The sequence below is a fragment of the Trachinotus anak genome, unplaced genomic scaffold (genome assembly GCF_046630095.1).
Source record: "Trachinotus anak isolate AG129_WGS33_773 ecotype Australia unplaced genomic scaffold, CSIRO_AGI_Tana_v1 ptg000013l, whole genome shotgun sequence".
Lineage (NCBI taxonomy): Eukaryota > Metazoa > Chordata > Actinopteri > Carangiformes > Carangidae > Trachinotus > Trachinotus anak.
This window is the reverse complement of record NW_027273864.1, coordinates 27,779,039-27,795,770: the sequence shown is the minus strand read 5'-3', so window position 1 is coordinate 27,795,770 and position 16,732 is coordinate 27,779,039. Positions and strand designations below refer to the sequence as shown.

The following is a 16,732-nucleotide window of genomic DNA, read 5'->3' as shown; positions in this document are numbered from 1 at the left end:
AATAGAAAACATTCATGTGAATGTTTAATTTAAAGATAATAAAATTATATAAGAAAAATAACCATAAATTGATTGAAGCTTCTTTTTGTTTCCTTTCATCAGATTCAGTACAAGAGTTGCGCTTTTTACAGCTTTTCTAAAAAAAACCAAAAAAAAAAAGAACATAACAGCACCAACAGACCTGAGGCTTTTGAACTTGAGATATTCACTGTGTCCCGTGTGTGAATTTTTCATGTTACTATACTTCCAACACCTCTGTCTCAACACCTCTGTATTTTCTCCTTTATTGGTGGAGCAGGTGGGAGCTGGATTACCTGGAGCAAAAGCTGTAGCTGCTTTGGCCCCAGATAGAAAAAAAGCTCTTGACATGGTGCAGGAGCAAATGCTGGAAAAGGTTTTTTTTTTTTTTTTTTTTTTTTATAGCAGTGAAGGTTTAGGCAGAATGTGACTCAGGAGAGGATAAGGGGATTTCACAGGCAGCTAAGTTAGGTTGTTTATCACTGCAATGACTGATGCTTATGGCAACACACAAACAGATTCACCCCGAATACAGCCTGTGATTCACCATAACACAGGCAGATGCAGAAACACAGACTTTAATAGAAGCTGTGGTGTGTATTCATCTTTGTCTTTAACATGAATGTAACTTTCCTCCCAGGTTTCCAGAGAGAGGCCCCTTAAAAGGGCTCTTAACAGAAACCAGGGCACTTCAGAGATTTCTCAGGCAACTAGAGCATGGTGAATAATTCAAAGCAAACTTACAACATGTTGCCATGTTGCCGTATCCCCGGAGAGTTGCCTCACATGCAAGGCTTCACTGGTGTTTATTTATATGTCAGGTCGTGCTGATATGCATTCACATGTTGGACTCTGGTGTGTTTGTCGGGTTGTTTTGAATTCTGGTCACTTGACGACGTCTCTTGTGTCGCACGCTGTCACCGAATACCTCAAAGTGAGTCACTTGAAATACTCAAGTGTCGAGAATCAGATAGATACTGATTGTTTATATACAGACTGCTAAATTTAACCTGCGGCTAACTCTGTTCTTTTTAGTGATACAAGGATTAGCAAGTTGTTGCTACAGAAAATAAGACTGAAAATGTATTTTTTATCCTTCTTTCTAGTTTTATAAATTCAATTTCTTTTTCGTTTTGGATGGTTGATCATGAATGAACAGGGAATTTAAAGAATTCACTTTGGGATCTCACAAATTAAATCTAAATCATGAAGCAGTTAATCGAAAAATAATTGTCAGTTGAAGCCACAAAGATTTTAAATTGTATCTGAGGCTAAACTTTCCTTTTGTGAATATTTTTGATCGAAACTATGTATTTATTGTTCATCCTGATCCTCATACTCCTCCTCCGTCTTTCAGCTTGTCCTTCAGGCTTCTTCAAGCCGACTCAAGGAGATGAGCCCTGTATGCAGTGTCCCATCAACAGCCGCACCACCAGCGAGGGCGCCATCAACTGCGTTTGCCGCAACGGATACTATCGCACCGACTCAGATCCCCTGCAGATGCCCTGCACGAGTACGTATAGTGCTAACGTTGTTATATGTGAACCTTTGCTGCCTGTCCACACAAATACAAACAGTACGCAGACACGAATACACACTCACAAAGTCTTTGATTTTAAATATGAGCTCTTTGACACATAGACATCACACACTCGCGAGCAGGAGAGCCCTGGGGTCAAAGGACAGTGGTATCCTGTGTAACCCCAAACAGAGAAACCCTGTCAGAGCTGTCCCTCGCACAAACGCGACGCCGACATGCCCATAGTGGGGCTGTCCACAGTGCTGACCCGACACACACGGCTCGGCCGCTCCTCCTCAACATCACACAGCCCGTACTCCAGGCCAGTGCAGAGGTTACTGTGCCAGGGCGCCAAGCTTTGTGGAGGCTGAGGCACGGAGAATGAGCCCAGGCGAGACTCTCTCTTGTCATGCCAATGAAGCTGTTTGAATTTGAATTTGAATTTGAGGCTGACACCGAGGTTGAGAGAGAGAGAGAGAGAGAGAAAGAGACGGAAGGATAGACCAAAGCAAGAGTGAGCGAGGGAGGGGGTGAAGCATGAGGGAAAGACACGTAGATAGAGATGAAGGAGGAGAGGGAATTGGAGAGAGAGAGAGAGGGGTTGTGTGTGTATGTGAGAAAGACAGAGTCAGTGCATAGAGTGTGGTCTAGCTAAAACAAAACTGGGCTGAGTGAGGGGGGAAAAAAAGAGCTCCTTTCAACGTTTTGGTTGAGTTTTTTCCTCCCTCTCCCTCTCTACGTGTTGAAAGGGAGAGAGGAGGGAAAAGATTCGATGGTTTCCAACAAAAGAGATTTGCATAAGCCTGGCTCTGGGAGTCGAGCAGCTGTTGTGAATGAGAAAGCAGCAGCGTCACGTCACCCGTATTAAGCGTAGCACGGCCCGGCCTGATTAAAGCAGGCGAATGGGCCCATCAGAACGGGCCCGCCAGCTAATGGGTGGTGGGGGAGGGCTCCTCCCCAGGAAGGAGATGCCAAGGAGGAGTTATGTTTCCATGTATGAGAGAGACACCAAGATCGACACTCCAATGGGCTTCCTTCCAGAGCCGGAGATGTGTTAATTGGCGCCAATTAAAAGGAGGTTAAATAAGAAATGATCGATTCAGACGTAGGATGTTGTGGGTGGAGTGGAGTTGTTTATCTCATTAGTCCTGGAGGGTATGTCTTCCATAATTAGGTGCACATGACTGTAAAAGATAAACACTTCTCATTGTTTGTTTGTTTGGCCTGTCACTCACCATGCAGCACCATGTGGAAAGTTTCCACCCCGTAATGCCCTGCTGCTAAGAATGTCCCAGCAGGAGAAGCAGTCGGTTTCTCTCCGCTGCTGTAACTCTGTACGATGCTCCATGAGAAAATTGTCAAGAATAGATGTTAAGAAAACACTTGACAAAGTGGACACCAGCATGGAAAATGAGAGAGTGTAAATGGGCATCCCGAGGGAGGAGGCAGTGCCAGCTTGGAACACAGTCAGCTCAGACCTTTTAAGAGGGTCTAGTATCTTAGTGAGCTGGTGGATTTTAACTAGAGTTAGCAATTATGCCCTCTGCATCATCAAAGAGGCAACTTCCATCACAAAATTAGAACAATACGATGCAATATAGTTAATGTAAAAGTAAAGCTTCCTATAAACTGTGGCTCATATTAATGTTTGTACTACATAGATTATATTTAAGTCTGAAATTTATACAGTCTAATCTAATTCAACTTTGTATTGTTACCTTCACCATTACCTTCATTGTTACCTACCTGCTGGAAAATTAGGCTTCAGGATTCTCCCAGCGCCTCTACATGACCATTTTACAGCACTTTACACTTGGTTCCAACCGTCAGTATTATTGCTTCATGACAAAGTTATAGCTCATGGCTACGCCCATTTTGTTTTATTGAGAAATTTTTTTGGGTTCTCCATCCGCCCAGTCATCCGTCCGTTTGTCCCTTTCTTGTGAACATTGTATCTCAGTGACTCCTGGAGAATAATAAAATATAATAAAATTTCTAATAATCTGGCAAAAACTTTCACTCGACACCTCACAACAAATCACATTTTTAGCCATAACTGAAGAACTTGTACGCTAATGACAAAATAACAGTGGCCCAGAGAGGTCGACACAACGCAAAAAGCTACAATATGAATAAGGATCTCTGAGCATAAGGAAGGAATACCCAGTTTCATAGAATACACAGCCTTTATTTCAGGATATCAGAGGCGAATTTAAATGAATAAGTATGCATCTGCAATTTGGGCAAATTTTCTTAACACTCAATAATTTGGTCAAAGAGCTTAGTTCAGAAAATATCTGTGGAAGTATTTACTCTAGAATCTCTCTTGTGTTTTGCAGCTGTCCCTTCAGCTCCGCAGACTGTTATCTCCAGCGTGAACGAAACCTCTGTGATGCTGGAGTGGATGCCTCCTCGGGATTCAGGGGGCCGCGATGACGTGGTCTTCAACATCATCTGCAAGAGCTGTGGCGGAGGCCGGGGAGGCTGCACCCGCTGTGGGGACAACGTTCAGTTTTTGCCCCGTCAGCTGGGTTTGACAGAACCCAGGGTCTACATTAGTGACCTGCTGGCCCACACGCAGTACACGTTTGAGGTGCAGGCTGTCAACGGGGTGTCAGATCAGAGCCCCTACTCCCCTCAGTATGCATCAGTCAACATAACCACTAACCAGGCGGGTAAGTGGGTCCATCTGTCTTTTTCTACACTTTACAGTACCCATGTGCTCTTCTCTTCTCTCCTCTCCCCCCTCTCCTCTTTCCTCCCCTTCTCTTTTTTTCCTCTCCTCTCTTCTCCTCCCCTGTACCTCTTCATCACACTCATTCCTCCACAAGCACATAATGCACAGTGCAGAGACCTCCGCTGAGTCTGTTCCTCTCCTCTCCTGTATGGTGATGTATGCAGATGAAGGACTGTGAGATGGGAGGGAGAGTGCCGTTGATGATGTGACAGACTGAATGTGATGGCCTGCTGGTCTTTACAGTGTGACCTCATCATTATGTTTTTCAGACTGTGGAGCTGAGAGCGGACAAGCTGCTGTCTCTCCACTTCATCTACTGTGCAGTGATTACAGCTCTGTTCTCATCCTCCCACTTGGTTGTAGTGTTACATTTAAAAAGTTAAAAACACATGGCTAATGCATGTAGCAAGCAGAGCCTGTAGTTCATAGGAGCTACTTTGCAAATTAAACGCTCTTTCAAAGATTAGAGGCCAGTATTTATTTATGTTCAGAGGTCTAATGAAAAACGGGTCCCCTTGTGGACTGGGGTCACTTTTTAACCTTGAGGATTTTCTACACATATACCTCCGAATCTTCTGAAGCTACTGGAGCTTTTTCATGCATCCACTGTGTGATTGCTGTTGAAGTCGTCTGCATTGATTTGCCCTTTAATTGTCTCTATGAGACGCATCATTTGATGTGCCAGGCTTTGTTCCCCCTAGCACCAATGAGCAGAGGAAGGGGGGGGGGGGGGGGGTGCTTGCCTTTATCTTTGCACTGGCTTTGCATCCCATTGGCAACATACATAAGAGCCTGTCATCTCTCATCGTCCATCCCGCCTGAAATGATTTTAAGCCTGAAAACTCCACCACTTTACCTGAGGGCAGACTTCTATGACGGAGCTACCTGGAGCAGTGTGCTTTTATTACAGCGGACGTACTGGGTTCTGTTTAACTACACTCTCGCTCTCTCATTACTTTCCTCTGGAATTCCCAGATGTCCAGATGTCTACGTGGAGGCAGTTTAATAGGAAGTGTATACAAGTTGTTTGAGCACATTTAAGAAGAGGTTTCTTCGCTTAAATTGACCCAACTGTAACAAACTTCAGTGTTTCCTGAAATCTGTTTGTGTAAAAGTTCCATAAAGCACTCAGCTTCAATGCTCAAACTCTAAGTCACAGTAAAATGGAGGGCTTTATTCAAACGGCGACCCCTTTTTATTGTCTGTTTTGATTTGAGTCACTGGTGTGGTGGGTTAATGAGGGCCTGTGAGTGCAGTTAAGCGTTGTAATGAGGCCCCTGCCCTACGCTGTCTCACTGGGCCACAATAAGTCTACCACCCCAACCCTTGGCTACTCTGCTTCCCCTGCCGAGGGGTCCTGGCGGAAATTGGGGGGCTCCGCGCCCTCTCGACTGAAGTGCCCGTCACTTTGGATTAGGCAGCAAGAGCTCCCGTCAGATGGAGCTGTGAAAAGAACTCAACTCTTGCTTGCCCCCACTCCACCCTCCCACTTTCTCCCATCACCCTGCAAAACCAGGCCCACTCCTGGGACACGGGATTGCAGTTTTTGCGGTGCTACGCTAAAGGGCTGGGGTCACAGGGACCAGGAGCCCATAATTGCATCTGGTTTGTGAGGCTTGGAGGTTACATAAACATCATGTCACCCCTAATTACCTCAGGCAGCTCTGTGCCCCCCCCCCCCTTTACACTGAGAGTGAGAGCGTGAGATGGAGAAAAACGAAAAGCAGAGTTTGAAATTTTGGCCACAGATATGTGTCTTAATCAGTCCTTTACAGAGTGTTTACTGTCTGAGAGACATCAAATAAATAAGTAAATTGGAAGAGAGTGGTGTGCTGTCCTCAGCTATGACTTGTTGGTGTGAAAGGTGGGGGAGGTGGGGTGGGGTGGCAGTGGTGTGAGATGTGAGCAAAATTTCTCACTCTCCATACCCAATCAGGCACCCACCACACTCTATTACCCACAGGGCCTATCCTCCCACTCTGTAGGTGGTTGGCGACAGTTCCTCTGTGATAAAGGACGTGATTGCCCTGGAAAAAGCGGCGCTTGATTACACACTGTAATGCCACACAAAAGGAGAAGCTGTGCTAAATGGCATTTGAGCTCGTTTTATAAGTATATGACTAATTCCCCAAAACTTGCATTGTGAAGAATACGCAAACGCCTTGAAATGCACCTCCAAGCCTTTTTTTATAATAATGAGTCACAAGTAAGCCATCTACTTGGGCTTTAGTCTATAAAATGTTTCTCTTTGCGTGACATTAAAAGAGCGGAGGAAGAGAGAAAGAGAGATGACGTCTGTCAGGGACTGAGAGTGAAAACCTTAGGGTTTATGTGTCTAGGTGTTCCAGTGATTTGAACGGGGTCTGACAGGTGAGAGAGTGGTGACATACAGTGACACCGCAGGGGGGAGGGCTCAAATATACATGTATTACATGCATCTATCTCAATGCAATTGTCACATTTTGAAAACCACACTGTTGGACTGACATATTCCTGGACTACCGTACACATGGGTATTGTAGTTTATTTTCCACATACATCATCCTGCTGCTGTAAATACTCATTAAAGCACAAAATGTGGATTTTTTCGCTGCTGAAAATAGTCCCAAACAAATTGTGTTTGCCAAACATTTATCACAACCACAGCGCCCAACTGTTTTTAGAAACTAAGAAAATCACTATATATCTGTGACCTGTTCTTAAAGATTTACATCTTCAGTAAGAATGAATGAGCCACAGTCAGGGCAGGGGAGTTGGAAACCATTGATAGACAAGCAAACCCTGTGTTGTTTTGTTGAGTTACTGGCAGGAGAAAAGAATAGAAAAACACCAGCCTTATCCTTAAAGGTCAAGACTGTTACCATATAACAGACTTATTGGGTGTATTCTTCACGTTTTTGTATATGTGCTTTTCAAAAGGCTGCTGTGCTTCTTTTGAATGAACCATTTCAGTGACTCAGTCAATCAGTTTTCAGTTTCAGTCAGAGCCCAGTGTGCAGTCTTCTTAGTGTCCCACAGGGTTATGATTCAGTCAATATTGATTTACAGTAAGTATAGATTTTTTTATATTGTTGTTTTATCACTGTACAGTATAAGCTCAGCTTAATAACAGTAAAATGATCGATAAAACACTATAATTAGGAACTTTGTAGACTGCTGCTGTTAGCCTGCTAGCCATGCAAGTAAAGGTCACCAGGCAGATTTTGGTGTGACTGCAGCATTATTGTGGTTTTGGTGCAGATCATCTGCTCAGTCAGTGAGATTTAAAACAGGTCTGCTTCACTGAGTCATCTGAGCAGTGAGTTACTGAGAACTGTAAAGTTGTGGGAGGACAGGTAAAACTGATATGCAGCAAAATGAATTCCTTCTAAAGTTGGTTCACTCGTGTGCCCAGAGATAAACTGTGACTGAACTAAGAAGCCTGCAGTTTTTCTTTTTTTGCTATTGTGCTTTCTTTAAGAGCTTTGTATCTGTCTGGCTCACCCTATAGAAAGCTGGGCAGATGAAGCTGAGAAGGTAAAGACCAGTCATGGTTGATAGTAGCTGGAGAGCAGATGGCAGCTAGCTGTGAGGATTTAGGGTTTTTTTCATTTTGATGTTTTCCTGGGTTTTTATGTTTCTGCCTCTGTCATTAACGTTTTTGTAAATAAACTGTACATTTCTTTGCAAAGAATAACTGCTAACTGTTTTCTATCTGTTCCCCTTCATATAATGTAGCAGCACTGCAGCACTTTGCAGTTTAGAAACAACTGGTTATGGAGACTGTTGTCTTGTGTCTTTTAAGGTCACAGGTTTCACTCTGCTAAGTGAAAATGCCAGAGCCTCCCTCCCTGTGAGATGTGCTTGAAGAATCATCTCAGTGGGCACACTTACCGTTTTAGACAGACACTTATTTTCCCTCCTCCTTTCCCACATTCTCTCCATCCCGTTACCTTAGTTGGCCTCTGTTCATTACTGTATGAGGTGAAAATTGTTGCTGAAGCCACGTTTCCACCGTGAAGTTAAATCAAATGTTCATGACAGGTGAGAGGCGGTACGTCATCTCGTCTTAATAGACTTCACAGCGCTACATCCTGCCATTCTGTCTTCACAGTCGGAGACACGTGGCTGGATCGACAGGCTTCAAACACACACAAGAACACACAGAGTATAGATATTTTTGACGTCTCCTCATGTTGCACACATGTCAGCATGTGTTTGATTTCAGGTGAGCCCATTCAGGCCTGTGTTTCAGCTGTCAGTGACATTTAAATGGCATGGTTCTGATTAAGCAGAGCTGGGGAGGAAATCACAGTCATCACCATGTCATCCATGTGTGTATGAAGCCAGTTCAGCCTCCTATATCTTACAGACGTATGGTACACAGATGAAACTGCTGCTTTAAAATATGAAGACACAAACAGGTAATTTAACAAACTAATAATGTGACTGCCAGTTATTTGCTAGCTTACTGCAGAGCTGCTGTATCATTACTCTCGGTGCATAGAAGAGATGATCTCCTACCTGAATGCAAACCATCAGTATTCAGCATTGCACAACAGGTGAATTAGGTCTCCATATACCCTGTTCATGTGCTATATTGGCTTCTATAGTGGCTGGATATATTAAATTCCAGAGGACATATTTGTTTAGGCATTTCATTAAGTCAGGGTGAGCCATGGCGTCTGCTGCTAATGCTTTCTAGAAGCAGACGGACTGAATTGGTTTCTTATCAGGTGAACTGGCTGATTGTGGAAGTGAACCGCATTACTCCGAGGGAGAGGGTGTAATCGGGTGCAGCCTTTTCATATGGTCTGGGGAAGATTTATGACTTAATTACTGTCCAAATTGCCCAGGTCTACTGTAACCAGGCTACCAGGGAGTGCTGCTCCACTGGGCCGTGGTGTGAAAGGCACTGGTGCAGAGCCAGGTGGGACCGCCAGAATGTGTCAATACACCAGCCAGCTCCTCCAATGTTGACTTTAGGACAGTGATACCGGTAAAAATAGTACGGATTCAGAGTTTCATTCATGGCAATCACATGGCTGTCAGGTTCATTATCTGCCTCTGTCTCATGGAGAGTCTTTTTATTCTATGTGTAGAGGTTTTTCTTGCACAAAGTTCCCCTTGTGTGCTTTATTACAACTGCAGAATTTTTTTTTCTTCAGTATATTAGATTCGAGCTATTATACCTCAGTATGCAGGTGTGACAAAGAAATCCATTTAAAATGAATCAGTTAATTCTAAGTTATTAACATGTTGAAGATGATTATAGCAAAAAGATCAATGATACCTGCAGTGTACAAATATGCAGGTATTTTTTACAATGAAGCAAAAAAAAAAGAATTATTAATTGAGGCTGCTGTATCTTGTGCATGAAAAACATATGAGCCATAGAGACGTGGACTGAAAGATAAAGAGGCTGATAGACAGAGAGTCAGACAGGGACCACCAGTATACATGTGCAGTGTGACAGTGACAGAAGGTGTGAAGAAGGGCACATATGGTGGGTGCCAGGGTGGGTCAGCCAGGCAGACAGACAGGAGGCCACAGCGTGCACCTGGAGCTCAGTACTGACAGAGCCCTGAGAGAGAGCCGCTCTGGTAGTCAGCCAGCCAACCACACACACAGCACATTCATGCTACTGCTGATACGGCGCAACCTGCTTACAAAGGAGCCTCCAGATAAGCAATACTGCAGAGAGAGTGCGATAAGCTCAGCGATAAAGTGTGTGGTAAGTAGCTTGGAGGGTTGACAGTGAGGTTTATCAGATGACTTTAAATAACCTGTGTATGCAATATGAATGTAATTATAACTACCCAGAGGAGACTTAGCACGTGGATTGTCAAAATTAGTTAACTAATTGATCTTTGTTCATAAATCATTAAGTAGTAGTCTTTTTTTTTTTGTCTGTGTACATTTCGTGGAGCTCTTCCTTCGGGATGTCATGCGCAGGTTTAAGCCTGGGCAGGGGAGAGACTAATAGAGTATGCACATCGCCTGCTTATAAATCTAGGTTAAAAGGCCACGATCTCTTGGCCCAGTGGGCTGTAAAAAGGGAACATAATGGGAATATACAATTAATTATTGTTGAGTGCATTAGCTGTATACAGAAATGCCTGCATAATTGACCATGTTTTAATGCAGTCATTTATTTACTCTTTGCATCCAAGAACATGACGATGGTGATAATTAAAAAAAAAGAAAAAGATAATAAATAAAAGTGATGAAGCAAAAAGGGGTCACAGCCCAATAAACGATGTGTTTTAGAATTCATTAATTTTTCTATAAACTTTTATGGAGTTAACTTCACTAATTAAGTAAATGGATTTGTGATAAACACAATGGCACTCCCCTCTCTGTCTCTTTTAGCCTCTTCCTCTCTCTCCCTTTTTCTTTGCCAAACACTCGACCCAACACTGCTCTGTAGTTCAAATTCCTGTGGTGACATATAGACTTAGTTTTCCTTTTAAGGCAGCTGAAAAACAGAGTTGTCATTGTCTGAGTGACTGTCTTGCCACTGTCTGGAGTTTCTGGTCTGAACCTGACATGCCCCCCCACACACACACACACATCCCTACTCAGATGTCACTAATACCTCTCATTTTTTAATGTAGCCTCAATTCACTCACGTACATCACGTTGCTCATGCGATCTGCATCCACCATCATCCTCTCAAAGGTTTTATGTGTAAATTGGGGTCAGGAACTTTATAAGCAGAGATGATCTTTTATAATCCTTGCTATTGTGCACCATTCAATGCAGTGACCTCATACTGTGTAGATAAGCATGATTTCAATGTTAAGCCAGAAGTCATTGCTGTTCATTGAAACAGAACCGGAGCAGATGTGCTACATGCAATTTTCCACATCGTGTATGTTATAAAAATACACTGGCAGGATGTCTCCCAGATTTTTTTTTTTATTGAATGTGAATCAGCATGAATCAAAGCATTACTTAAAATAATAATCAAATAATGGGCATGTGGTTCCACATTTCTCAGGAGGTCCATACATTAACTGTGCTTTGTAGTTGCACAAATTTTGTCGCGCTGGCCATTAGCTTGCTAACATGGCAATCCATGAAACTCCTCTTTTGAAGCAGCTCTTAAACTCCGTTCCGCTCAGGTCAGCATTCCACTACCACCGAACCTATTAATTTGATAAAACCAAATATTTTTGCATATTTGACCAAATTGGAGAAAAAAAAAGCTGCAGCCCACACTCGCCTCTCCAACATTGTAAGATATTGACATGCATCCTGTGGTTTGTGGAGTTTTTCTCCCAGCAGATGCCAGTTTGGAAGTTGTTTAAATGCAGAAAAGCAGCTTGCTGATTAAACAGAGTCCAGTTTCCCCCAGAGCCGTGTGAGTCAAAACCCTCATTCCACATCCCTCCGGCTGACAGCTCAAACTTTGTGTCTCTTCAGTCCAAATTGGCCTTGAGAGACTAAATGACCACAGTGGATCTGTGTGTGTCTGTGAAATACACAGTTCTGAAATTGAGCTATGTTGTTGCATTCTTTATGAAATGTACCTGAAATGTCTATATGTATATGTATATTTTGTACTGAAGTAGGCTGCAAGAACTGTTTTTTGTTTGGTTTGATATATAGTTAAAATAAATGCAATATATCAGCCTTTGTCAAGGATAGAAGGATAAAGTTGTGGATTTATTTCCATCACTGTCCCTGGTGTTTTCACAAACAGAGACAGGCATTCAATACTCTGGCTGTTCTTGTAACAAGCTTTGGCTGCTTTAAGACCAACCACCAAACTAACATCACTTTAACGACCAAAGAACCATTAGTCTTTTTATGGAAGTCCCTATATCACAAACTGATCTAAAAACTGTAGTAAAGCACCACAAGAACAAGAATCAACACGGCTCAAATAGTCAGGTACTGAGGATTGTCATCAGCACCACCCGCCAACAGAGAATCTCTCAAGAGCTACACTTTTCTTTGGTCGTATGACGGTTAGCTCAGTGGCTGCAAAAGAACTGTCTCTCATTTCCTCTGCAGCATTGTCTCCACACATACTTATCTGGGTTGCATCTCCCCTGTCTGCAGATTTGATGGGACGGCTTAGATTTAAACCCTAACCTCTGCAAGCATCTGAAAACTCTTCAAGCCCCTGAAGTACCTACTTTAAAATTAGCTTATGGTGTGTATATGAGTGTATTATAGTCCCCAATCTTTTCCAGTACAGATGGTTTAAAGCTTGATGAACTGAAATCTCACTTTTGTAGCTTTACTACACTGGAAAGTCTTTATAGATGTAAAACCCACAATCCTTTGCAGCTGGGGAAACAGGGCAGGCTGCCAGTGTTCTAAAAGTACATGCAAATATGGGCCTCTCCCTTAAAGACGGCTCGATGCGCCGCTCATAAATGGACGGCAGTCGGAGAGAGTGGAGCAGTGGCAGCCTGTTTGGGAGGCTGCCTGGTAGAGGACCAGCTGTTTTGGGCCCTCTGGGAGAGATTGCGCTGTGGGGAAACTGATTTTTACAATGAAAAGGAAAAGGGATTTACGAGCCCTGACCTGTTCTCGTTGCCTCCCCCATCATCCCCAAATCATAGCACTGCTCTCTGCAGCAGAACATCTAATCAAATCAGAGCCACATGGTTGTAGACACAGTTGTATGTTAGAAAGATGCAGATAAAAGGCCCTAAACATATACTTTCTCAGAAGCATGAGTCATATACAGGGAATGTTTTCTTTTCCTCTTTTCTAAACTGTGTTGCTTATAAAGACAGAACCAAAGCAAAAAGTATCAAATCATGAGGTGGCATTATCTCTTGCTGTCAATAAAATAAGCCGGCCACAGGAAATAAAAGCCATTATTTTGATTGGTGTGATTTTTCCACCCTAGCTCCTCCATACACGGCTCCATATAACAGTTACTGTGGGTGTCTTCAGGTCCTTGAAAACCTAAACACCCCTCCACTACTGGAGTCCATTGATGGTGTTTTGAGCCCCTGCTGCTGCCATCCATCTACAATGGTGTTTCTTCACCAGCCGTGCTTAATGAAAACGCCCAGAAAGCATGAGGAAAACATGAGGAATCAAGCATTAAAAGCAAGGACATGGTTCGAGAGGGAGTGGGAAAGCCCACCAAAAGAGTGCAGCATAATAACAGATAACAGATATAAATTAATGAGATGAATGAAAGCCTCACTGGTGTGTTTTACTAAAAGCATGCCCCATTAAATCGGCTCGGATTTACATGAGTGGAAATATCCCTGTGAACTCCGTCTTCAATTGATTGGAGAAGTCACTAGGTGTTCAAACGGAACAGTGAAGCATCTATTAGAGATACTGAGCAAAACAGAGCCTTTGTCTTGTGTATTGTTGGGCCAAGGCCAGAGCCTCATGCTAGAATTAGTCTTTAATATCAGGTCCCAGCCTGAGTAATAATGTGGGGTCTGAAACCTAATTCTTTAACAACAGCTGGGGCCTCCCATTTTCTTCCAATTTAGCAACGCGATATACAACAAGGTTACAATCAGACCCCTCCCACAGACCCAGCACAGTCACTATTTGATTTGTTATTTGCTCTGATTATCAGTGAGATATTTTAGGCTTGGAAATGTTGGAGATCAAAACATTCATAAACAAACTGTTCTGAAGTGAAGTGGTGCAAAAAAAGTCAATTGCAGCAAGATAAACTGCATCAGGGAAATTTAACACATTAACGTAAATGATCATCATCATCGATGCACTTCAAGCTTTTTGGTTTTGACGGGTGAAATGAAAGATATTTTATCTGCTGGGAGACTCTGTCTGCTGTCTCACTCCTTCTGTGGTACATGGGAAACTCATAAAATACTCCTGTGAGAGACTTATTCATCAAGGCCATTTATCTTTCCAATTCAGCCATCTAATTTAATCACAGAAACTTACAATCCCTGTCTTTGTCATTATATCCGCTTCATTAGTTTTAAGAACATGAATAGAGTATTCATTGAGAAAAACCTATAAATAAAGCATCCAGTGAAAGTGGAGCTCACCCACTTTGAAGAAATTGATCTGACTTGACATGGTTTGCGATGACTTGTATAGAAGACTGGGAAACTCTCTTACATCTTTGTTTTTAATTTCTAATCGTCCTAAATGGGGTGCAATCCACATGATTTAAAAATAATTATTGTAACAACAAAGAAAATGGCTTGAAACAACTAAAACATGTATTTAGTGGCATAACTCAGTGAATGATGTTGACACAATGAAAACCAAATATTTATTCAACCCTTTAAATTATAGATTAAGTTCAGGGGGGAAAAAAATCTAGGTACGCTTGAAGATTTGGAGTACAATGGAGACTTGTAGATTTGGAGTACATAAATTAGATGTACGAAAATGGTTTTCATATGTGCATCAGTGCTGTAGGCCTGACTGCAGTGAAACGTCGACTTGGCAAACCATCACATTCCACAGTCAATTGGTGGAACGTCAGCTTAGCTTGAAATGCGTGTACTGAATTAACTTGAAATATGCAACACAGCTGGATTTCTATTTGCTCCACTTGCCAAAGGTTTCAACGCTTTGTTTTTCCCCCTCACTATTTACCTTGCACCAAAGGTTGTGTCTTCCTTTAATTTGATCTCCATTTGTTTTCTGACACACGGCTCCTTTATCAGCTTCTCGAGCCTCAGACATGGCGGCTGCCACCCCGCTGTCTGGAAGTTGTCCTTTACCAGAAGAAAACCACAGTGTTCTCCTCCAACAGCTTTTTTCATGTTGGCATGTGTCCATCCTCTGTACATGAATACATGAGCTGCCTTTGTTTCTCTGGCCCTGTATCAGGTTACAAGGCAGGGCTGTGCTGTGTGTTTAATGGAAATGCTATGCAGGAAGAGGCCATGTGGCGCTCTTGAATATATGTACATCCGTAATGGGATACTCGTGAGTTCCCCTTCGAGTAACTGTTTGCCTTATTAGGCTGTCGTCTAGTGACTGCAAACAAACTAGGGAGTACAGTGAGATGCAGGAGATTCCTGTGACCGGTGTCCTGACTGGGTACTGTATACATTATTGTACCTCCGGCTGCAGGAAAGAGGCATGATGTATGTGCGCTGCAGAGTCACAGGCCATCACGGTGTAAGTGCTTTGCTCAGATGAAATACAGAACATCCATTTATTATCTGCTGGCAGCAGCACATGAGGACATACTCAGCCCCCTGACCATGACAGTTTATATGAGACATCATCATTTGCAGCCTCGGATGGATGCTTCTGTTTGGGTCAGAGGGCGTGCGAGGCTTAGCTGATTAGCTGATGAGAACCAGTGAGGTTATAAAAGGGACTTTTTATCATGGGCTCCAAGTCACAGTGGTCACTTACATGCTGTATTTTCTCTCCTGCGTCAGGACAGAATCATGTAAGCATTTCTTCACACGAGCTGCAGGTAAATAGATGAGTTATGTAGGAAACCACACACATGCAAGCTCAGAATCGTAGATTATAGAGGCGTGGCAGTTGCAGTTTTCCAGTCAGTGGATTTTCCATAGAGAACGCGTGCCGGTGGAGAGGCTTCTGTCTTTATTGCCGGGACTCAGGGGAGCCACTGGGCCGCTGGCTGAGGGCTGCGTGTGTGCGCAGCACGGGCCTGTAGGGGATGAGCGTGGGGCTTGGTGTCCATAAATCTTGCCCAGCACCCCTCCTTCTCTGACTCTCCAACCCACCCCTACCCTTTCAAACACACAGAGGCTTCTCTTAGCTTTACACTAACCCAACAGCACCCTGAACTAATCTTAATGGTTGTTGGAGGACTTGAGGTGATCACGCCCCCCCTGACCTTGTGCTTGTGCTTGAAAGTTGTAGGTCACTGGGCCGTGCAGGAGGCCACCCATGATGTAACAAGTCTACCACCGAGTTTTAACATTATGTTCGCTTAAAAGTATCTGAATAAAATCCAGCAGTGGGGTGAAATGGTTTTACTTGTTCCAATGCAAAAGAAAAAGAAATTGAAAAAAAAAATCTAATGTGACAGTTTGAAGAAATGTTTTCAAGATATTGTCTCTTGTCTTAAGTAAGTGTGTAACCAATGTAAAGTAAAGGAATACTATCGCTAAATGTTTCACAAAAATGACCAAAAACAAGTTGATTTTTGGAACTGAATGGCTTCATTAGATGGATCAGTTAAAGGAACATTCCCATGGGTTTGAGTATTTTACAAATAATGTTTACTTCACGTCATAGCCGACACAGTTTCCAATGCATATCATTTATTTTTAGTTTGATCTTCCCTCTTTAAGAGAGACTGGTTTCTGTGATTGGTGAGGTAATCCATCACAGTCAACAGTCAACACCTTTATTCCCTTTTTTTTTTCTCTTGTTTTTGAGCTTTCATTATCAGTCTGTCATCCTGCTGCTGCTGGGAAGAGCTCATGGTGTAGTTTAGGATGCTGCAAACCTGGGACGTAAATAATAAGCTGCCAAAAAGTGTCTTACTGATTAAGACAAACAGGCTGAAAAAG

At 42.9% G+C, this 16,732-nt stretch overlaps 1 protein-coding gene across 6 annotated transcripts in view; it reads left to right on the top strand.

The window, feature by feature from the left end:
- Positions 1-16,732, top strand: part of ephb2b (eph receptor B2b) — a 117,710-nt gene that overhangs the window by 82,395 nt on the left and 18,583 nt on the right. For all 6 annotated transcript variants that reach the window (XM_071493120.1, XM_071493118.1, XM_071493119.1 and 3 more), the window contains exons 4-5: positions 1,376-1,531; positions 3,877-4,212. In XM_071493120.1, the coding sequence (XP_071349221.1) occupies positions 1,376-1,531; positions 3,877-4,212 (492 nt within the window). The remainder of the gene's footprint in view (positions 1-1,375; positions 1,532-3,876; positions 4,213-16,732) is intronic.